Source organism: Hyalella azteca, unplaced genomic scaffold (assembly GCF_000764305.2).
Source record: "Hyalella azteca isolate HAZT.00-mixed unplaced genomic scaffold, Hazt_2.0.2 contig17590, whole genome shotgun sequence".
Lineage (NCBI taxonomy): Eukaryota > Metazoa > Arthropoda > Malacostraca > Amphipoda > Hyalellidae > Hyalella > Hyalella azteca.
This window is the reverse complement of record NW_025947367.1, coordinates 340,185-365,213: the sequence shown is the minus strand read 5'-3', so window position 1 is coordinate 365,213 and position 25,029 is coordinate 340,185. Positions and strand designations below refer to the sequence as shown.

The following is a 25,029-nucleotide window of genomic DNA, read 5'->3' as shown; positions in this document are numbered from 1 at the left end:
GATGACATTCACGGTTTTATGATTCTGCAAGCACACATCCAGGATTGTTTTCGACTTGCCGACTTAGTGCTTTCGTGTGACCGGTTGTAAGTTTGTTAACGATTGATTATAGACTTAAGTGTTGTTACTGGCCATATTGGACCTGTTGTGTGACGGATACATTTTTAACGCCTTTTTTTCTGAATACATTAATAAGTAAGAAACTTCACGAAGATGTCTGCTTCTAAATATATCGTGGCGGAGGATTCTGGTACATCTAAATGGAAATTGGCATTAGCTTTCGGAGGAGCTGCCTTCCTATGTGCAGGCATTTATTACAAATTTTATGCCAATTCTGAATCAACTAGAGACAAGAAACCACCAAAAAAGCCATCGAAGACCTCTGGCAGTTCTAAAGCAAAGAATGGCACTGCTAAATCCACTGTTGATGACCAAGTAAGTTGAAAATTATTTTTCCAAATTTTTTTTATAAGGAAACTGTGGTTTATGTTTATATACAAGAGTACATTAATAAGCGGTAGCTCCAGAATTGCATATAGGGTAAACGCAGTATATTCCAACATCATAGGTAATTCCGTCACCTCTCCCACACTCAGGATGATGTATGTTTTCGGTGAATTTTCCTGCGCATTTTCACTTTTTTTAAGCTATTGCTGATTTGCTGTGCACAGTTGGCGCAATGTAATGAAAATTGATTATCTTTGCGCACGTGTTTGCGCAATCGTGGCCATCTTTATTTTAGAAGAAATTTTGGTATTATTGCAGATTAACTACATCCAAAAAAAAGGGTGTTTTTTTTTGAATTATATGTTTTTTGGGGTGTAGATTACGCATAGTGGCAAAGCAGAGAGTTTTTTAGATTCTACCTCAAGTTCATTTTTGAGTCTTATAAGTAGACAAGCAAAGTATCATGGATACCAGCATTATAATACATAAGAAATAGGTGTAAATCTTGAGTAAATAAGGAAATTGAAAATGAACTGATTCTAAAAAATCTCTGGTTTGTCACTATGAGATTACGAATCTGAAATCCTTTTTTGGCGGTCGGCATCGGAAAACCGATTTTTTTCCGACCCAAAAATCGCGCTAAAAATGCCTAACCCGTTGCACTGCAACGGGTAAAGAAGACGAAAAAAATGGATTTCAGATTCGTAATCTACACCCCAAAAAACATATAATTAAAAAAAAAACACCCTTTTTTTTGGATGTAGTTAATCTGCAATAATACCGAAATTTTCTCCAAAGTCATATGGCAACACTGAACACCGTCTGTTTACATTTCATATGTATAACAGACGCAGTTTACGATTACCGTACGTTCTGTATCCGACAAGGCGGACAACCGGAAGGGTCAGAAGTAACCCGGACATGTCTTACATTTTATTATTGTCAGTTTGACTCGCGTAGTCAATATACTCGCGTAAGTCAATATACTCGCGTATATTGTCAACTAAAATAGTAGAACTATTTAAGCTTTCTAAAGTACGGCGCACGGCGCATTTTTTTACCAACGTAGTATGGCGCACCGCGCAGGTCGTTAAAATGACAAAATAAATTCCCGTGCACCTGGCACATCTTCCTGACCATGGCACCTCTCCAGCTTTTCCTTTATATTAAGCTTTGTTTTAGTTCCCATGCGTTTGTTGATGGTTGAAATGGTGACGTGAGACTGACGTCATACATTTGCCCGTCAAAATACTGCCAAAACACTAGGTCTTGGCCATCTAGTGGGAAAATATTGAGATCCAAAGAGAGACAATGCATGCCACCTGGTGAGATCATCGAAAAATGTGTCAAATTTGACAGTTGACCTTGCTCTACCAAATAGTGAATACCTAACTGTTTTTATAGGAAAAATATTATGGTTTGAGACTTTTAAATATGTCTGTGAATGTATTGGGAATCCTTTAAGTATACTTGTATTCAGAGTGGAAATCTAAGATTAGAGGTTCACTTAAAAAAAAGGGTTCCGCCTTGAAAAAAATAATGTTCCAGACAAGTGGCAACTAGAAACAGGTTTGCAGGTCGTCAGAAATCGGCCTTGGCATGAACGTTTTACGTGACTTACGTCCAGCAACACAGAGAAAATCCTAAAATTGTTAATTGTGCGCGTCACTCACGGATAAGCAAGAGGAATCTACTGAAAGAAGAGTGCACATTGTGCTCGGTAGAAGTTACAAGGTTGCTACTGACACCAGTAGAGACTCATCACTCACAGTCACCAATGAGCAAGGCAAGGGAGATCTTGGGAAGGCTGCATAAGCTTTGTGCCCCGCATGAACGTTTCCGAGGTCGCTGGTAGAGACGCGTCACTCTCCAGTGAGCAAAGGATATCTTGAGGAGGCCTCACAACGTTGCAGCCAGTAAAGGATGTACTCTTGATTCTGAAAAAAGTTCCATTAGATCTTGCCGATATACTCGAATGCAAAAGTTGCCTATATACGAGTTGATTAAGAGCACTTGATGTATTAGTTGTTCAGAGTTGGTATCGGCTATCGAGCGCAAACAGCAAGAGCTGTATATACGTTATGGCTGCAAGCCTGCAAGTCAGTGAGAGCGTTTATGAATTAAGAAACCTGTTAATTGTAAACGTCTATAATATGCCACTGTTAGTATATATTATATATATATATATATATATATGGAAATGGAACACTTGCAATTGCAAAGTTGCAAGTTTGAGGTCATGTACAGTGTACAGCTGTGGCTCTGAGAGTCATGTGAAGGCAACAGAACTTACGTAACATACGTTTTTTTTATAGTTTTTCATTTCTCGATGCGTCCTTAATGTGTCGGAATATACCGCGTTTACCCTAGCTAATTCAATTTGAAATATACAGTTTGCAAAGCAACATATTTATTATGAATTTAGAATTTTTTGCAATCCTTTTTTAGTGATTTGTAAATATTATTCAATTATGATGAAAAATCGCTAATAATTTATAATTATAAATTCCTATTATGTATTTCATTATTTTATTAATGGTCTTCAAGTATGATATGATTCTACTTTCTCAGCCAAAAAATAAAGCTTTTCCCATTTTTTTTTGAAGCTGCAAGATTTGAAGATTAATTATCAGTTGAAGGAATTTAGCTAGGGTAAACGCGGTAGGGTAAACGCAGTATATTTCGACATCGTGGGTAATTCTGTCACCTCTCTAGTTTTTCCTTTATCTTAAGCTTTGTTTTAGTTCCATGCGTTCATTGATGGTTGAAATGGTGACGTCATACATTTGCACGTCAAACTACTGCCAAAACACTAGGTCTTGGCCATCTAGCAGGAAATTATTGAGATCCAAAGAGAGACAATGCACGCTACCCAGTGAGATCATCGAAAAATGTGTCAAATTTGACAGTTGACCTTGCTCTACCAAATAGTGAATAACTGTTTGTATAGCCAGACAGGAATAATGGGCAGATTTTTCAGAATACCGTGGGTAAAAAGAGGCTCTTCAAGGGTGAAGTTGGGAAATCGCGGGTGAAATTTTTGTCCTCCCTGGTGCTTCTCGAAAATCGCGGGTGAGATTTTACTGTTCTCGGACGATTTTACAAAATCGCGCGTGAACAGCTGCTCCCTACTGTATCTCAACTTCTCGCGCCAAGCGGCCGAACGTTCAAATCTGAACATATACCTATTTTTCCATAGCTTTATCTATAGCTAACATGATCGATGTCCAATGAACAGTAACCCAGAGGCTACTGTTCAGAGTACCTGGACTTGGCCAGAGAAGTGCTGCAGGTTCGATCCCAGCTCTGTGGGCCATGTGTAATTAACATGATAATAATTTAAATAAGCGTTAGTCGTTATGCATTAATTTTGCTAACCGTATCATTCTTATCAATTAAAACGTAATTTTTGTGTACGTAATAATCATATAAAAATTATGTAAGGAGTGACATTCAGATCTAATATGAACAAGGATTGTCTAATGTGTTTAATCAATCAAAATTTGTATGAGTTGATCAGTAAGACGCGTTTTTACTAATTATAGAAATTTCTAATCGAATGCATTGGTTTTATGTATTGTATTGTATTGGCTTATAAAACAAAGTGAATATTGTTCTCTCAGGTTTTCTGACACGACCACTAGCTGAACATGATTGATGTCCAAACAAATGTGCTAAAACAAAGTTAAATGTTCGCATGTTTGTCATGAGGTTAATTTTAAAATCATAATTCTTAGCATGGATTTTTAATGTTCTGATTTACGCTTCCTTGAAATTCGTAACTCTACTCAAATGAATCATATATTATTATTCGAACCTATTCAAAGATTTTGCTATTGAAGAATGAAGGGTTTGATGTAGCTGCTCGCATGTCCGCAATCCGCATTATGAGAGACTCCGCCCGCCAAGAAGGCAACAGATTCTTGCAAGTGCTGCGTGACTATCTGTGAAAGAAGGTACGACGAATTCAGCACAGCCTTACATGTAATCGATTATTTCTGGTGATGTGCTTTTTAAGGGCTTTTGGCCATTACTGTTGAAATTGTAGCTCTACGAGCATGGTTAAATTTATCCATGCCCACGGGTGAAATTATCCATGGCCATTGGCCACCGGGTGAAATTATCCATGGCCACGGGTGAAATTGTTCAATGTGCACGGGTGATTTTTGCTCTTCTACGGGTGGCTCCTGCCCATTATTCCAGTCCGGTTGTATAGGAAGAATATTATGGTTTGAGACTTTTAAATACGTCTGTGAATATATTAGGAATCCTTTAAGTATACTTGTATTTGCTGATTTCAAGTCGTAAATAAATTAATAGATGATTAAGTTGAGAAATGGATTTAGACACATGAAAACTAATTCCGTCACAACTTGAATTGGACACACATAGATCGTTCCAAGCTGTGTACAAAAATTAAAATTTGCTTAATTAAAAGCTTAATAGTTGTTAACTAAAAGCCTATGTAATTAAGTAGTGTTCAATATTCATTAGTGTTCTAATTCAAAGCCGTGTTGTATTCCAATACAGCTCACACAGCAAACGGAACTCGAACACGTGGATGACAGCATTACGTATCAGTAGAATTTGAAGCGCGGTCGGAATACGCCTCACACACAGTGACGGAATATAGGGATTTGGTAGGTTTGCATTCTGAAGGCTTTTAAATAAATATGGCAACATCTTGTGACATTTCATTGTTGCTGACACATAGTGCAGTGTTTTGAGAGTCACATAAAGCAAACGGAACTTGAGTAACGCATACGGTTATTTTTTTATAGTTTTGCATTTCTCGATGCGTCCTTAATGTGATGGAATATACCGCGTTTATCCTATATTCCAACACATTAAGGACGTAGCAAAAAATGAATGGTTACTGTAAACTGGGGTAACTTTGACTCCCGGGGTAACTTTGACCACTTTTGGTTTTTTAACAAAAACCCCCAAAACTCAAAAACCATTTGACATAGAAAAATTTTGTCAATGGGCATTAAAGACCTAATACTGAGGCTACGTAACAAAATAGAAAGATTTAAAAAGTTTGCATATCTAATAGGTTGAAAAAATTAAAATGTGACCCACAAAAAAAAACTATTTTTTAAAGCCTGTCAGAGTACCCCTCCACTTTTTTTATTTGTTGGCAAAATTACTCCAGGTTTTGATGCATTTTAGTAGAACTCTTCTAGTTACATATGCAAAAGACAAATTTGAGAAAAGTGTCATAATTTGCAAATAGGGGGCGCTGCCCCCCAATGGGGTAACTTTGACCACCTAATGGCAGCCGTGACGGAGTGACATTGACCGGCTTGGAAATTAAGTTAAAATTACCATAGGTACCTATATAACATATTTTATGTTTGATACACCTATAATGTTTTTTTCTTCATGTTTCAGACTCTACAGAGTCTTATATATGGTAATTTTAACCTAATTTCCAAACTGGTCAATGTTACCCCGTCACGGCTGCCATTAGATGGTCACATTTTGCCCATTTGGGGGCGGCACCCCCCATTTGCAAACTATGACACTTTCCTAAAATTTTTCTTTTGCATATGTAACTAGAAGAGTTCTACTACAATGCATGGAGTTATTTGGAGTTATTTTACTAAAAAATAAAATTGATTTTACCACCCGGTCAAAGATACCCCCAGAGCTGGGGTAAAAAAGACCAGCAATTTTTTTTTAATTACATCAAAACTATGAGAGGCAGGAGCCAGCAATTTATGGTGAGTAAAGCTAGAGTATAGACCTGTATTTTGCATGTTTCAATTTAAGTTAAACTTATCTAGCAAAAAAATGGCATCATTTTGAAAAAGAAAAGTGGTCAAAGTTACCCCAGTTTACGGTATAAAAAATCACCTTATGCACAACTCGAGTTCTGTTTGCTTTACGTCACTCTCAAAACACCGCTCTACACCCCTCTTGCCAGAAGGCTGGAATTCTAAAATTTGTCTTTCACATAAAAAAAGCGTTCTGCCTTAAAAAAAAATGTTCCAGGCAACTAGAAACAGGTTTGCAGGCCGTCAGAAATCGGCTTCGGTTGCGGTAGCTATGATTGTATCGAGTCAGGCAACACAGAGAAGGTCCCATGCAAGATTGTTAATTGCGCTCGTCACTCACAGATGAGCAAGAGAGATGGATCTACAGAAGGAAATACTATTTACTCCCAACATAATAGTTTCAAATTAAACATAGAAAAACATTTATGGCACCTATTTGTTACCTCAGCTTTCAAATTGAGGAGAAACTCATCGGCAGTTGGAGAAACTTCTCGAAGTCAAAGAAAAGGCAATGCACAACAAACAACATGACACTCCACAGTTGACTGACTAGAATAGACTCAATAGTCAATAGAGTACTCGAAAGTCAAAAATTTAGCATTCAAACCTTTAGATTCTGTGAACCTCGTGATTTCTTCATTATTAAAACTTTAGAAGGCTCACAATATATCACGTAAAGTTTTTGCTCAATAATCGTCTCAAAGTTTGGGAGCTTTATCTGCAGTAATGTTCTGTAGGTACTTTACCCACCGATTGCTTAATGAGAACTAACCATCATAGATTCCCGCAACGCGGCCACTGTTGCACATGATTGATTCTGCATGCATGAATAACATTTACGAAGGTTATTAAACCATTCTGATTTCTGTTGAATGTCAGTTACTGATTAATTTTTAATATACCTAGAAGAATTCATATCTTTCATTTTTTCACATGACTATATTGATGTTGGTTTCACATTGGTTGCTGGTGCGGTTGGTATCCCTGCTACCTTCTTTGTTTACATTTTTTGTTTGGCTGATCGCAACGAAAGGAGATTGTATGTCTTAGCTGATTGCATTGGTGGTCAGTTTTGTTTTTGTGGATTGAATCATAGGCAGTTTTTCATGTATTTGTGAGTGAGTGTGCATAGTGAAGATGTTATTCTTTGCGATTTCCATCAATAATGACATAACTACACTATTGTATTACGCTCTTGAAATAAGAATTGTAGCATTATGCATTAAGTTAGCATCAGTGCGTTAACATTGTGTGCATTTGAGGCGGTCCCTTCTAGCTTTCTATCACTGATTGGATTCCAGTGGCTGTGACGTTGCACACGTTCTAGCAATGGTTGGATCCCTGTGACAGTACGTTGGATGCGTTGATTGGATTCTTGTCACTGTTATGTTGGACGCGTTCAAGCGTTGATTGGATTCTTGTTACTGTGATGATGCCGGTGCTGTTTTTTTCAATGAAACAGCTGTGGCATCTTGCAGAGACTCATCAGTGATGATGATGGACTGAAAGTGAAAGTGTGCTGGATGTTCCAGATTTTTTGGTCCTGCTTTCCGATTTGCTATGTTTACCAGTTAATATATTACCCCTCTGGATTTCCACACTGCTTGCCAGCAACAATGAAACTTCACAAACTGTTGTCATATTTATATAAAAGCCTTTAGAATGCAAACCTACTAAATCCATATATTCCGATGCTGTGTGTGACTAAATTTGGCATTTCATGAGACTAATTCAGGTTCAGGCCGTGCTTCAAACTCTACCAATTCATAATTCCAACCCTCTTGTGTTCGAATTCCGATTGCTCTGTGAGCTGTATTGGAATATGACACAGCTGGGAATTAGAACACTATTGAATATTGATCACTACTTAATTAGGCTTTTAATTAAGAAAATTTTAATTTTTGCACACAGCTCAAAATGAGCTGTGCGTGTCTAATTTCAAGCTGTGTCGAAATCAGTTTTTATGTGTTTAAAACCATCTCTTAACTTAATCATCTATTAATTTATTTACCACTTGAAATCAGCAAATACAAGTATACTTAGAGGATTCCTAATATATTCACAGACTTATTTATAAATCTCAAACTATAATATTCTTTCTACACAAACAGTTTATCACTATTTGATAGAGCAAGGTCTACTATCAATTTTGACACATTTTTTGATGTTCTCCTTGGTGACGTGCACTGTCTCTCTTTGGATCTTAGCATTTTCTCGCCAGACGGCCCAGACCTAGTGTTTTGGCAATAGTATGGCAAGCAATAGTATGCAGGCTGGAATTCTAAAATTCGTGGTTCACATCACATAAAAAAGCGTTCCGCCTTGATAAAAAAACGTTCCAGGCAACTAGAAACAGGTTTGCAGGCCGTCAGAAATCGGCTTCGGTTACGGTAGCTATGATCCTATGAACGTCAAGTCAGGCAACACAGAGAAGGTCCCATGCAAGATTGTTAATAGCGCGCGTCACTCACAGATGAGCAAGAGGAATGTATCTACAGAAGGAAATACTATTTACTCCCAACATAATAGTTTCAAATTAAATATAAAAAAACATTTATGGCACCTATTCGTTACCTCAGCTTTCAAATTGAGGAGAAACTCATCGGCAGTTGGAGAAACTTCTCGAAGAAAAGGCAATGCACAAAAAACAACTTGACACTTCACAGTTGACTGACTAGAATAGACTCAATAGTCAATTGAGTACTCAAAAGTAAAAAATTTAGCATTCAAACCTTTAGATTCTGTGAACCTTGTGATTTCTTCATTATTAAAACTTTAGAAGGCTCACAATATATCACGCAAAATTTTCACTCAATTATTGTCTCAAAGTTCAGGAGCTTTATCTGCAGTAATGATCTGTAGTTACCTCACCAACCAATCGCGTGATGGAAACTAACCACTAACCATTAGATTCCTGCCACTGTTGCACATGATCAATTCTGCATGCATGTATAATGTTTACGAAAGTTATTAAACCATTCTGATTTCTGTTGAGTGTCAGTTACTGATAAATTTTTAATATAGAAGAATTCATATCTTTCATTTTTTCACATGACTATATTGATGTCGGTTTCACATTGGTTGTCGGTGCGGTTGGTATCCCTGCTGCCTTCTTTGTTTACGTTTTTTTTTGTTTGGCTGATCGCAATGAAAGGAGATTGGATGTCTTAGCTGATTGCATCGGTGGTCAGTTTTGTATTTGTGGATTGAATAATAGGCAGTCTTTCATGTATTTGTGAGTGAGTGTACATAGTGAAGATGTTATTCTTTGCGATTTCCATCAATAATGACATAACTACACTATTGTATTACGCTCTTGAAATAAGAATTGCAGCATTACGCCTTAAGTTAGCATCAGTGCGTAAACATTATGTGCATTTGAGGCGGTCCTTTCTAGCTTTCTATCGCTGATTGGATTCCAGTGGCTGTGACGTTGCACACGTTCTAGCGATGATTGGATCCCTGTGACAGTATGTTGGACGCATTCAAGCGTTGATTGGATTCTTGTGACTGTTACGTTGGACGTCTTCAAGCCTTGATTGGATTCTTGTTACTGTAATGATGCAAGCGCTGTTTTTTTCAATGAAACAGCTGTGGCATCTTGCAGAGACTCATCAGTGATGATGATGGACTGAAAGTGGAAGTGTGCTGGATGTTCCAGATTTTTCGGTCCTGCTTTCCTATTTGCTATGTTTATCAGTTTATAAATTACCCCTCTGGAATTCAACACTGATAGTGTGATGTCACTATTTCAACCATCATCAAATGCATGGAACTAAGACAAAGCTTAATATAAAGGAAAAAGTTGAGAAGTGTGGGAATTACCCACAGTGTCGGAATATACCGCGTTTACCCTATAAGGAATTTAAAATTGAAGAAAACACCAAGCAAATTCACCATATACATATTGAAAACATTTTCGAGTAAATGGAGTCCAGCTCCATCATCAGTTTGACAAACTAAAATGAATAAAATCATTTTATAAGTCAAAATTCTGAGACAGACATAAAACCTAAACAAGACCTAACAATGCTAAACATTATATCAAAATACAGGACTTGATTGAAACAACTTAGTCCTAGGGTTCACGAAAAGAATAAAACTTAAGAAAAAACCCTAAAATGCAAAAGCCTAGAGATTTACAATTTCCACGTTTTCCAGATAATATGAACTAAACACATTATTGAGATGTGGTTTTTGTTTGGAGATATGTAAAGATTCCATTCACTCCAAAATTCTCAAATCTGAGCAGCCAGAAGTGGAACCAAGTATCCTTAAATCACTCTGTCTTGGATACAGCCACGTCGCACTGTTCAGCATTGAGGCGCATGGAAGAGCCTCCTCATTCTTGCCAACAGGATGGAATTCTAAAAATTGAGGTTCATATATTATTATCAATTCACCTCCATCACATTTTCTGATACAAAAATTTTAGTTAAGGTTGAGAAGATAAAAATAGGATGGATCAAAGTTACACTTGAAAGAATCAAGAGTGAAGGTTGCAACACTTTAAGATTTAAATTAGAGTAAATATTAATTCATTTGCAATTCGTCACCCAGTCAAACACAACAATTTAGCATTTACAAATTAATAACAAATCATGCCACAAATGAGAGTTGAACATGATGCACCATAAAAGCTATTGTGTGGGAGCAAAATCTCATGCATGCTTGCACAGCAGGCTGGAAATCTAAGAATGGAAGTTCACTAATAAAAATAAACAAGTTCACTAATAAAAATAATAAAAAAGTATAAAGGAAGTTCAAAAATACTAATTAAGACTCAAAGGGTTAAATCAAAGATGGCCTCCCAACTCCCCTTATAGCCATCCCTGTCCACCAGGTGTTTTTCCTCTTTTTGTTCAACTTTATTTAATTCTAATACAAGATTTAATTATTAAGGAACTTAAAATTTAAATAAGATAGGGAAACCTAAATCAAAAAACCTAGTCAAATAACTGGGTAACTGGAAAACTGTTAACTGTATACTCAAATAACCATATAACTCCTAAACTGGACAACCAGCAACTGTAAAACTAGGCAAATGGTACAACCGTACAACCAGACAAACGGGCAACCAGGCAGACGGGGCATGGGCCGCTCATGAAAGTGCTTGAAGATGCTTCTGTAAAATATTAACACTATCAACACCTAACACACTATTATTAAACACAACATCAATACAAACTTCAAAACATATATACACAATAAACTATCAAGCAGGATAACAGATAAATATATTCCTCATCTATAACGGTATTCTCAAAAACACAACTTTAAAATCTTCATCAATGAATATATGAGCAGTGATTAAAAAAGGTATATCTTGGCAGCTACTCACCAACCACAGGCAGTAGTGTGAGTACGATATTTTGGCGGATAGGAGATTTGAAATTTTAATCAATCTCCACTGACACATAAAATAATGGTCTGCAAAAAAGGCAAAGAGAATGAGATGGAGAGCACTGATAACACAAATATTGATGTTTAAAAAAATGCTATAAGGCTGCTGATATGAAGCTTGCAGTGGACAAGGTTGTTGTAAATGCTCAATGGCATGTTCATGGATACGGTAATATTGCATCAGTAATATGGTAATATCGCATCAATAATACGGTAATTAATGTATATGGTAATATCATATCAATAAAATGAAAACAAGTAAAAATAAAAAAAATGTCATTTATTCTACCTTTACATCATCTACAATAAAAGAGGAGGACTTCAGAGTACTGTTAGTAATGGATGCGTACACTCTGCATGCTTCAAATGTTTTAAAATGAAGTTTTATTCCAAGTGTCCCGAGTAGCCACTTTTGACGGGGCTACTCGGGACACTCTTTTTTTTTGCTTCTGGCACCTTACGAATAGCATATGCAATTTTTTGGATAAGCCATGTGATAGCCCTTGCAAAGAGCTTTGAAATGAGCCTAAACTTGTTTATGAAATGTTTCATGGTAAGAAGTCATGAATGAAAAACTTTTGAAATCATCCCGAGTAGCCCCAGTTGACAGTACATATACCATATGTGGGGGTGGGGCTTATGGGCACAACCAATCACAGCTTGAAAGCATCCCCATCAACCAATCACAGCTTGAAAGCATCCCCATCAACCAATCTTAGCTTGAAAGCATCCCCATCAACCAATCTTAGCTTGAAAGCATCCCCATCAACCAATCACAGCTAAAAAGCAGATAACATTACATTTCCATTAACCAATCACAGCTGGAAAGCTGAAAGGGGCTAAAATCACAATCCCATCAACCAATCACTGCTGGAAAGTGATAGGATATGTATATAATTGTCTGAAAGTGGAAAGTTCCTGGCCTTTCCAAGCTTTCAGGTCCTGCTTTCCAATATGCTATGTGTACTGGTTAATTTAATATCCCTCTAGAATATCCCTCATTAAATGCACAGTGACAGCAAACTAGCAACTGCATGGCAATGCCAATGCTGCTCACAGAAGTACGGCATTGCCAAACATATATTACACCTACGGTATGTTAGTACTGCAGTATTATGGTACAGCATAGTGTCAAAGCAGAGACTTTTTAGACTCTTTCATAAGTTGTTTTTGAGTTCTATATGTAGAACAGTAATGTATCATCAAAACTGGCCTGAAATATCAAAATTGGCCTTAAGTTTAAGTTCCTGCAGTTCAGCTCTGGAACTGAACCCTCGATACTCAAAAGCGTTAACAAGACGTGCAAGGGCAGCTGAAGCTCTTCTTGATTTGGATCTAGCATTGGAAGACTACACTGCACTCTGCATTATTGAGTCTTTTGCCAATCAAGAGAGCCTAGTTCTTGTGGATAGAATACTGAAGGAAATTGGCGAGACTCTTTTTATGACTTTGTGAATAGTTTAAGCTGGTGGTCTGATGATGTTGTGGCCATTGACTAAAATTTTGGAAATATATAATAGAGACAAAATATTTTTGTTATTTAAAATGATTCTCAAATCATAAGGATAAAAAAATCCAATAAAATTCAATCATGGCATAACACTATAAAAAATTTACATGGGGTATTATCCCAGTAGGTTGTAATTGGATTAAATATTAGCATTGCACCTTTCAAGAGATGTAAATGAAAAATTCATTTAATTTATTGCTTAAATTCAAATTCATTTATAGATTTGAGATTCAATTTACAAACCAAACTGCACAGATCAGAAGTAACTGGTGTGCCAGGGTAAGTTGGTACTTGGTAACACTTATAGTAGTGGTATTCTTGTAACTTGCTTATATATCTATACTAATGTCAAATGGGGTAATAAAGGACAGTCAAACAGGGTAATGTAAAAGTACACTCTGCATACTTGAAACGTTTTAAAATTGAGTTTTATTTCAAGTGTACCAAATTACCCCGTTCCCAGGGGTAATTCAGGATGCTTTTCTTTTGCATCTAGCACCTTACAAATAGCATATATAATTTTTTGAAGATGCCATGCAATAGCCCTTGCAAAGACCTTAAAAATGAGTCCAAACTCATTTATGAAATGTTCCATGGTAAGAAGTTATTAATGAAAATCATTCAAAACCGTCCCTTAATAGCCCATTTGACAGTATACGACTATACCATGTAACTAATTACGTATGTAAAGTAAATTGATAAAAAATGAGTGGTTATCAGAAACAAAGCCAAGGAATGACCTACCATTCCTATGGTCTCCTACCTTTCAATTGTGCATTTTTTAATTTTCTTTTTCAGCAGCAATGGATCATTGAAAACTTTTGAGCAGCTCCAATCATGTTTAATGATCTGCCATCTCTTGTTAAGCTGAATCATGAATCACTGGACAGATGAACCAGTTGAAGTGGTTTGAAAAATTGTGGGTTTTATAATAGAGTTCTTCCAAAAATTAAGATTCATTTATGTCGATAAACTTGAACTTTATGCTTATTGCTTAAATTAATGAATTATTTTATCATAAGTCTGAACTACAAAATTTCTTTCCACAGACTCCTCTGGGCATAGCAATGAAGCATAAATCTACAGGGAACAGCCACTTTTTGAACAAGCGCTACACTGAAGCCATTGAATGCTACGATGCTGCTATTAAGGCTTGTCCACCTGAAGCCGCACAAGACCTAGCTACTTTCTACCAAAACAAAGCTGCTGCCAATGAAGCACTGGTAAGTAAATGGCTGTCAATTGTAGGACTGTGTTCTGGTATAGATTGTTTGAGAGTTACAGCCCCCTGAAGTCCATGTCAAATGAGGCTGACTGCTCAACATGCTTAAATTCAATTAAAAAATCCTCTGCAAAAGTAATTTTTCCTGAGGTTGTTAATAAAATTCTAATGTCAGCCATGCTCAATTAAGCACCTGGAAGCTTCACATACATTTTTTTAGACATAGGTATATACAGGGGTTGGACAAAATAAGGGAAATGCCTGACAATTTGATATCCTAATTTTTGAACAGGTTAAAAACAATAGAAACAGACCATATTTTTATGTTTTATTGTTTATTACTGCTGCGAATTGATATTCTATCCTTGCACAAATATTTTTAGTACATTTATGTGTCTATAACCTAACCTATAAATGGCAAACCTATCTGACTTTCAAAGAGGCCAAATTGTTGGTACCCATATGGCTGGTGCTTGTGTGACCAACTTGCCAAATGCTTTACTGTCTCAAAAGAAATGACTGCTTATGAAAAAGAAGGGAAAATGTCCTAAGCAAAGCACAGGAACATCAAAGTTGTCTGAAAGAGGTCGGTTCCCAAATTGAATTGTGAGGTACAATCCAAAGACCACGGCTGTTAAAATTTCTGCAGACCTCAATGGACACCAACAAAACCCAGTTTCCTTAAAAACTGTCTGCCGAGAGCTGCACAGATCTGTTTTCTATAGAAGAGCTGCAATTAGAAAACTTCTGGTTTCAAATACAAATGCTTCAACATGTTTAGAGTGGTGTAAAAACCTCCAAAATTGGGCCCTCAAACAGTGGAAAAATATAAGTTTTTCTGACAAATTATTATTTACCTTATATCCAACCTCTTCCCAAGTTTACATTTAGAGACAGCCAAAAGAGTAATTCAATCCCGTCTCCCTCCTCCCAACTGGAAAATATAGCGGGGGATCTGTAATGATCTGGGGTGCTATTTCTTGGATATCTGGCAGACCAACGATTTCTCTTCATGGAAGAATCAACATCAACAGCCATGATTATTTAGGAATTTTAGAGGACCAAGTTCACCCAATGGTTCAAGCACTGTTTACAGAGGAGAACTCCATCTTTCAAGATGATAATGCCTCATCCATACAGCTGGAATTGTTTGAAAATGGAACAAGAAACATTCTAATGAAGTTGAGCATCTCATTTGGACACCACAATCACCTGACCTGAATATTATTGAGCATTTATGGTCAATTTTAGAGATGCATGTTGGACGTTGATTCCTGCTGCCATCATCTTTGAAATAACTGGAGGATGTTTTAACTGAAGTATTGGTTAAAATTCCTTTGGAAACTATTCACAATTTGTATGAATCAATACCACAGAGAATTGACACCATAATTGATGCAAAAGGTGGACCTAAACCGTACTAAAATATATTTTGTGGATTTCTTAGGCTTTTCCCTTATATTGTCTAACCCATGTGTATAATTGCAAGAAAGTTAATCAATATTATATTCTTGTGTGTTTAGGTCATTTCATGGCAAGTCTTCCTGAATCTAGAGGTTTATTTTCTATTGCTCAATTACGGAAATTTCATGTTGAATTAGGGTGTCATTATGTTGATTTCCCATGGCTAAAAAGTTTGTGTTCATTAAAAAATCTAGCAACCAAAAATTTACCTCTCAGTGGAACTTTTATATGTGATTTTGATTTGTTCCAAAAGTGCAATTTACATACCAACAGATTTCTTTTTGTAAATGTTCATAGACAATGAAAATGTTCATTTGTTATGTGACTAATGTTCAAATGTTCTTTCATTTGAAAAACAACATTCCCATTTTGCAATTCTCTCACTAGTTGAATAATAATAAAAAATTTCCTATTGACCTATATTTCCTTCATGTGTTTTATATACTGTACCCTAAAAAGGTGCAATCAAATTGATGAGTATAAGAAATAACAATAAAAATAAATTGCAGAAGCTCTGTAGAATGGACATAAGTAAAGCTTTGTTCAACTAAGAACTGTCAAGGCAATTTTTTTAGAGGTATGACACTGAGCCTACCTAAACTAGTATAAAAATTTGATCTTTAGTGAATGAGCAGATTACTAGATTTCTTTGTAAATTAAGATTTTTTTATGAAATAAAATTCATTTGCACTGTTTTCTAGCTTTGTCAAACCATAGATCATTGTTGTGGAAAAATTTATGTATTTATCTGATTCTTTTAGCAAAACTGGCCTGAAGTTCTAAGTTCCTGCAGTTCAGCTCTGGAACTGAACCCTCGATACTCGAAAGCATTAACAAGACGTGCAAGGGCAGCTGAAGCTCTTCTTGATTTGGATCTAGCATTGGAAGACTACACTGCACTCTGCATCATTGAGTCTTTTGCCAATCAAGAGAGCCTAGTTCTTGTGGATAGAATACTAAAGGAAATTGGTGAGACTCTTTTGGTTACAGTGAATAGTTTAAGCTTGTGATCTGATGATGTTGTAGCCATTGACTAATGTTCATGAAATATATAAATCATTTTATCTTCATTGGAAAGGTAAACCTTTATGTTACTCATTTTTCTTATCTATCTTAAATATTACAGGAATGGCTCATGCCAAAGAGGTATTTGGTGTTCCTCGAAATCAGCTGCCATCCAAGAACCACATCAAGCCTTACTTTAATGGCTTTTGCAGTGACCCTGTCTTCAAAGAGGTGCTCAGTGAAAAAGAGCCAGCAGATGAAGAAGCTGAGAAGCATGCTGTGTCCAAGTCAGTGGCTTTAATTTATAAATTAAACAGCTTGTGTGTTTGAAATGACTTGTGCTGCAAAGCAAAACAGTTTGATGCATGCACAATCAAAATAAAAAAGTTTGAGCTAGGTTGTTCTAGGATTTTGAATCCCTTTGGTTGAATTCAATTATTCATATAATGGAAATTTTAATTGGTCTCAGTGCAGCACAAAACTTACAAGCAAGTCTTGTATTCTTCATGGGAACATTCCCATCTGCCAATATTTGCTCATCCTACAACTATCGAAATGGTATTTAACAGAGAATTCTACAGGGTTCATAGGTAGCGGTCATGGAAAATATGGAAAGTCATGGAATTTGATTTTTCATTTTCCAGGCCGGGAAAGTCATTGAAGCACATTTTAGGTTATGGAAAGTCATGAAATTTGCAAATTAAAGAAGAAAAAAGGAAGTGTTTTTCTTTGATCTGTATGTTAAACTGTTAGTGCAGTAATTTGTTTCCTAGGTACGTTGTGATTGGTTCTCCAATCACTTGAGCTTGGTCACCGAGCTCAGTTGCATTGGACAACATTTTGATCTGTAGTTGCAGCGTTCTATCTTCAGCGTGCAATTTCTACATCACCATTCCTGGAAAGTGTAAATTTCACGACTTGTGATTAAAAATAGAAGCTTATCGTGACTGGCTTGCTCGCCATCCAAAGCATGAAGGTGTGGCAATATCAGGTACATTGTGCCTGAAATATGGGGGAAATATGTGTCAAATATGGGGGAAGCAGCATTGAAGAGCCATGCCACATTTGAAGAGCTATGCATTTACACGTTTGCTATTTGTCAACTGTAGGAGATGATAGAATATGCACGGTTAGTCTTTCAGTCATGCTAAACCTGTCGTATACAAGTCTTGGAAAATTATATTGATGGTCATGGAGAGTCATGGAATTTTTTTTCTAAAAACCGGTACGAACCCTGATTCTATCATAGTTGGGTGCTTGAAAGGGTCATTATCCTCTTAATATATGGTTAGATTGAAAATTAGCAGCTAGTTTCAGAATAAAATAGTTTGATGTAACAGGATTCTCTAATCTCAGGAATTGGGTATCTCCAGCCATGCTAGATTAAGCTATCTTTTTGAAATAATCAAATGGACTACTCGAACTTGCTTTTGTTGTACTGACAAGCTTAGTGCGTTATAGATCAAATGAGTAAAATGAAGTTTTGGATTATCATTGCACAAAGTATAAAAGGTGTCAAATCTGCAAGTTTATGTTCAAGAAAGACACGCTTCTCTAAGAGCAATTCCTGCATATGAGCATGTACCTATACTTTTTTGTCATTGCACTTATTGATTCATCAGCTGCTGTGAAAAGTAGCATTTACTTTGCTGAACTACATTGACCGATCTAGATTATTTTCATGGGTTTTACTAATGAGACATCATAAAGACAAGATAAAAAAGGGAGCAAGAACTACAATTAAATTTTGGTACAAGCTCTAAGATTAGTTGGTGAATTTTCTCAGCAGAATTCTAATGAGGTAATGAGAAATTATTTTTAACGTTTTTCAACCATGATCTTTTATAAACATTTAAATGAGAAGGATCCAGATGAGTTAGGACTTATTTTTTCCAAATACCTCATTGCCTGGTATCAGCAGTTGGCAATAGCTTGGAGATGATTTTTTCCTGTTCATACCTTCTGAAAGTTTAGGAAGTCCAAAATTGCAAGTCAGGCTCATCAGATGCTCAGCAATTGACGAAATAATGTGGCCGCCATAAATTACTTTCTCTTATATTAACATGTGAAACAAATTGTCTAACTTGTGTAAATAATGTGACTTCGACCAGTTAGTTTGCTAAGGATTCAAAATTATTTTAAATCATTTTCAATTTGTGCCTGATATTCATACAGTATATGTACCTATTAATATTCCTTTAATAGCTATATGCCAGATTTTATCACTGGTTACTTGAACAAAATAATATCACCTGATAATCATCATCTTATTTCTTCATACAACGACCAACGTTAACATTTTTTAACTAGACAGCTGATTTGTATCCTGCTGTGTGATCTATAACTACGCATCAAACAAGGTTACAATGCTAGCTTAGACTCGAAAAATTTATCCAGTTTGTCAGCAAGGAGCCAACGATATTCTCACTCTGAACAAGAAATATATGGAGAATTTGCTGCCAGAAATAATGAATTATTCTAACTACTATTCTCAGTGTCAGCAGATCGGTCCCAAAGTTTTTAGATCCAGAGACAATAAATTAACTGTTTTCCCTGCTTGTCTCGTCAGCGGGTATCTGCGTGCTGTTCAGCACATGCGGGAGGAGCGCTACGACCAAATCCTCGAGTGCTGCAGCAACGAGCTCGCCAACCCTCTGTCGCCGTACAGGGCACGCGCACTGCTGCTCAGGGGCTCCATGTATGTCCTCATGCTAGACAGGGACAACGCGAAGAAGGACTTCAATGAAATTGCTGCTATGGAGTCTGTTCCGTCCGAGGTGAGATTCATGCTTGTGTTTTATTTAAACATTTCTTGAGAGCATCATTAATCATGGCTGTGTTTCAATATTTTCCAGCCAATAAACTTCCTCCATTTGTAGTCAAGAAAGCAGGTTAGAGCTTCCAATGGAAGAAATACCGTAAGCATTCGCCTAATTTTGAATTTTGACTTGAACACTCCAAATTACTTTCATACATAGTATTATGTGATTACAATGGTGTACTATGTAAGAGAGTAAGTCATTTGACTCTTACATTTGTTCGCAGTTCAGGACCGTGGCTCTTGCAAAGCTCGGGAGCATGGAGGTGGCATTCAACAACAGCGACGAGGCTCTCGTCATCTACAACCGAGCCCTCAATATTGATGACAAAAATCCTGATGTCTACCATCAGAGGGGACAGGTAAATAATATATCTATGTCATGTATTCGATCTTTCGCAACTGCTTTAGTCTTTAACCTAAAAACCATATAACCGTTTATGCCTGGTGAATAAACATTAGTTGCACTTTTCACGGGAAAATTCTGTGCGTGAATATAAGCCTTGTTTGAAGGACATCAAGGAACGTGTGCAAGCAAACAACGTCGTCGTTCGTCGCAATATTTGGTTTCAAATTTGTGACCTTCACACGCAGATGTTCCTGATGTTGAGCAATATTGATGCAGCCATCGAGAACTTCAATAAGGTCGTCGAGCTTGCGCCTGACTTTGCCATAGGTTTCATCCAGAAACTTCACACGGACTACAGGTAATAACCGCCACCCGGCCCATTGGTGCAGAAACCATGCTGAAATTTTCAACTCTTAGCTCTAATAATTTCGCATAAAGTTATATGTCTTCGTTGAATTTAGTATTGCATGTTTAACGCTTCCATTGGCTGTTGCCTTCGATTGTTTCGCGAATTTCGGATTGTAGATTACATGATTTAGTTGAGATTTTAAATTAATTTTTATGGATCGTGTCCCACACTAATATTGAAACTCCTTAGTGAAGAAATATTGATTAACTTTCTATTTCTGAAAAAAAGTTTTGCGGTTCATTTTGTAGGCTAAAATCAATAATATTCATTCAGAAATCATTAATTTAAAAATCCATAAATTTTCTATCTTTTGCAATATTTGCCATTCAAGTAGTTGCTGTTTACTTCGAATTGTTGAAAATCTTCTCTGAACTGTAAGTAACATATATGCTGCATTGTATTTTACTGATAGGATAGTGAATACTTAACAGTGAGAAGTTGCATTGATGCAAGGCTCCCTGTGCAGGCATGCGTGTTATAAACATGACCTTTCTGAGGCCAAGAAAGTCATCGCCGAGTTCGAGAAGGCCAGGACCAGGTTCCCTAAGTGCACTGAACTCTATCTCCTGCTCGCCCAGGTAACGGGGACTCCTGGATGTGTGCACTTTCATTTTTCAAGTGTTCACTTCTACGCGTGATCGAAATGTTTGTATATCTTTGTTAACAGACACATTAATGCTACCTTTACCTAATGTGAGTTACCGCAAGAGCTCAGTGCCTTAAGTTGATGCTGAAGCCTTTTTTACCTGTCTGTCTGTCATCAAAAATTCAAACCGTATTTAGAGCACTTCTAAACATCCTAGTAAGTTGAAATTTGGCATGCATGCTTATGCTGCCTAACAATTAAAGATTTGATCATCAGAAATAATAATTAAAATTTTTTTTAATTTGTAAAAAAAAAACAAAAAAAAAACACTAAAACTTCACTGTTTGGAATTGAGTTTTTTCTCAAACATCCACACGTGCCAACCCTGGAAATTGATTTGAATTGCTAAAACTGCTAACTAAAAAGTAGAAAATAAATAAATATAAAAATATTTTTAAAAACAACTTTTTTCTGCTTTTTACAAAACTAAAAATAATAAAATAAAACAAATAAAAAAACTTTTAAAAACCATGTTTTCTTAACGGACAAAAAAGAAAAACATTTACTCTTACATAACATTTAAGTTATGTAAAATGCTATGTAATGTTATGTAAGAGTAAATGTTTTTCTATTTTGTCCGTAAGAAAACGGGTTTTAAAAGTTTTTTTCTATTTTTTACCTACATTGAGCTTACATTCCCTACGAATGTTCGAATTGTAAGGTAGTATTTCGACATCATTGTTGCTCTGACGGAAAAGCTTAAAACTACGGACTATGTTATCGGATTACATTTCTTCAAGTCCACTGCCAGTTAAGCGCCAAGGATCAAATAAGTGCGGGGGAAGTGTAACTTGAGGTGTGTGTCCTCTAAAATACACTCATGAATAGTTGATTGAATGTAGTGAATTCTTCTATTTACGCAGTCAAGACATACTTGTTGGATGCTTTGCACCTCAGTTCTTCATCAAGTAACGTTTAAGCATCGTGTAACCATGCATTATTTTCGTCCTTAGAATAATAGCCGCCTTGAGTTATCAAATATCCTGTAGGTACGTTGGTTAAGATGTACGCCGAGATGCAGGTAGAATTTACACATGTTGTTTTCAGATCTACATCGACGAGGAGGAATACAGCAAAGCAGAGGATCAGTTCACAACCCTGCTTGCCAACGAGCCGGAGAACCCACTAGGCATTGTGTACCGCGCCATGCTGCAGGTGCAGTGGAAGAGTGACCTGGACGGCGCTAAGAAGCTCATTAGGAAAGCTCTTGAAGTGGACCCCATGTGCGAGCTGGCGCTAGAAAACCTCGCTACTATTCACGTTCAAACGTAAGTGCTACAAACCATGCTTCTTATAGAGAGATTAAATAATCTTTGCCGTGATACCGATAGTCTGTTTGCAAAATGAGATTTATTCCAATGGTTCCTAGTAAGGAGGAGACATGAGCCTTCGTTGTCACTCGCTTGAAAACGCACTGGCGTAATTGCAATCGTAGTCCATCTTCTGCATGATCAGTTAATTATGAATTTGGTTGAATTCGCATTAACTCATTCATAGCTTTCACCTCTCATTTTAATTTAAAAGAAGAAAGTACTGGAAGTATTGAATTTTCGACACGAAAACCTTTACTCTATGTAAAGTTAATATTTTGGGGTAATAGATTCTTCGTTTGCTTACCGCTCCATGATTATAAATTGCTGTTCACTCAGTCAACTGAATATAAATTTGTTAAAATTGGCTCTGTTTGGTCGAATGAAAATTAAAGTTGAAATGTAAAGCAGTCACTAAAGCTGTATGTTGTTTCTACAATTTAACGTTGTTACATCATTCATTTTATTCTTTTATAACTTAATGTCTAGCCTATTATTCCAGTGTCATTGCACTCATTTCTATTTCGAATTAATTTATTCCTATTTAATTCTACCTGCAGTTGTCATTCCATCTCTTCTACGGTTCAGATTTTGCCATTGTTTTCTGTACAGTGCCACCAGTTAATGCTTCTTTCCCATTAAATGTACCGTATATCAGCTTAATTTATTGTAGCGGATTGCTTCTAATTAGGCTTTATTGTTGTAGTGGGAACCTGCAGGACGGCGTTGAGCTATTCAACCGAGCGATCCCACTGGCCAAGAGTCTGCAGGAGGCGGCTCACTACTGCGCGCTGAGGGACGCGGCTGTGGCGCAGATCAAGGTGGTGCAGAGGCTCGGCATCACCTTGCCCAGCCCCTCACAGTTCTAGTGCTCCTGTTCCTTCTTCTGACGTAGTATCTTTGTTTCACGCTCAAGGATTATTAGGAATGTTTTCTGATTTTATTTTTGGATATACATGACATTCGAGATTTGTTTTTCCTCATATCCTTTCGAACGCAACTTTCGAGTAAATTTCAGTTAGTTTTTTAGTAGGTTAAGCATGATTAATGCCATTTATGTGACATATTAAAATAGGCCTTGGCTTTGATTTGTGGCCTCCCCTTTGTGGATGAGCTTATTCTTGGATGTGGATATATTCTATTTGTGCTCGTCTAATTTGTTCTAAAAAGATCAGCCAACGTTGAGGAAAGTTCACTGATTTTTTTTTATCGGGACCATTCTGATTAATTATTTCGCTTTCCTTGTGTTAATTTCGTTGATTTAAGCGGCAGCCTTTATGATGATTAAGTGTTTTAGATCGGTGAAAAGATATTGTTCATTTTACAGCAATTTCATATCCCTTGCAATACAAGTTCCCTGCTTCATTCAAGTATAAGTTATGTGATTCTATGGGCCTCTAGAGGTTCTATTATCTAATGTGATGAAGTCAGTTAATGGAAGTTACTATATATGTGCGATTTTTTCCTTACTACGTTGATTGGCCGCACTTGTTGAGTAGCCATGCCGTTTATACGGCCACTTTAAAGTAGGCGTCGGCTCGATATTTTCTAGTCGCCTGCACGGCTGAGCTCGTCATTCCGTAGCCGGTATGCTGTTTTCCTAATGAATGTTTACCGACATATTGCCCAACATACTAGCACAATGTGTCCTCTTATTTGCATCAGACCACAATGATTCTGCATGTCTATCTTTCAAAAAATCACTGATTAATATAATTTTTTCTAAATTATATCGATCGTTTTTGAACATGTGCGCCTATAAATAGTACTTGGCATTTATATAGATATGAAGATCGTGCATTTTTATATTTCCTTTAACATTTATTTTACTTTTGATTCAATATCTGCAGAATTTAATCAATCATTTAAACGAGTCTTTTTCGTAGATAATATTCCTACGTTCTGAAGACCTTTCATTATTAACGATATTACCGCATACCATTACGGCAGAATGTCCCGTAGTTATATGCTTATATACTAGCCTGCTCGTTCATGACATAATGTATATACTTTGAATATCTTAGCGCATCTACACTTGAAACGCGGATGTAATTAACAGATCTGTATGCATGTGACAGGATCTATTGTTGATTGCATTTGCGCTATTTCAGACGACGATTGTTGATAGCTTAATATTGATTGTCGATGCTAGAATTGAATATAGAGGATCTTGCGATTTAAGTTTGGCTTTTATGGAAATATACGTTATGATTCTTTGTGACGGCCATTTCCTCGCTCGACTTTGCCTACGTACCAGATCTGGCCTCATGATTGTATTACCGGTACTATTTTGCGATCATCAAATTGAGTAGTACCGATTTTCTTCACTAGTCGTTTTTTGAAAGTTCGTGAGGATAAACTCGGTGATACACAGCTTGTGATATGAAAGGCATTAAGTTTGAAAGAGATTGATGAGCGATTAAGGCGAACCGAGTTTACAGGATTTCACCTCTTACAATATTACGCACCTGTGATGCAGCTCGAAGTTATTAGATCTTATTGTAGTTGATTTTTTTCCTTCGTATTTTTTTAAGTTTCGAGTAGAAAAAAACGGCTATAGAGCTATCTGCCCATGTATTTTCTGACCGCTTATCCTAATTTGTGATGAAGCACGTTTGTCTTAGTTCAGATTACCACTAATATTCTTTGCATCTCGAAGATAAACT

The 25,029-nt window shown here is 36.6% G+C and overlaps 1 protein-coding gene across 1 annotated transcript; it reads left to right on the top strand.

Annotated features, from left to right (window-relative positions):
- Positions 1-24,581, top strand: LOC108668434 (mitochondrial import receptor subunit TOM70). The gene is made up of 10 exons (XM_018155660.2): positions 1-435; positions 14,190-14,363; positions 16,588-16,795; positions 16,953-17,118; positions 19,401-19,608; positions 19,877-20,011; positions 20,244-20,356; positions 20,874-20,985; positions 22,101-22,321; positions 23,070-24,581. The coding sequence occupies exons 1-10, from the start codon at positions 214-216 to the stop codon at positions 23,230-23,232; spliced, it is 1,722 nt and encodes a 573-aa protein (XP_018011149.1). The 5' UTR covers positions 1-213; the 3' UTR covers positions 23,233-24,581.
- The last annotated feature ends 448 nt before the right edge of the window (positions 24,582-25,029 follow it).

Coding starts and splice junctions, on each gene's coding strand:
- LOC108668434 (XM_018155660.2), top strand. CDS start 214: ATGTCTGCTTCTAAATATATCGTGGCGGAGGATTCTGGTACATCTAAA. Junction 17,119..19,400: donor GAGAAGCATGCTGTGTCCAA/GTCAGTGGCTTT, acceptor TTGTCTCGTCAG/CGGGTATCTGCGTGCTGTTC. Junction 20,357..20,873: donor AAACTTCACACGGACTACAG/GTAATAACCGCC, acceptor CTCCCTGTGCAG/GCATGCGTGTTATAAACATG.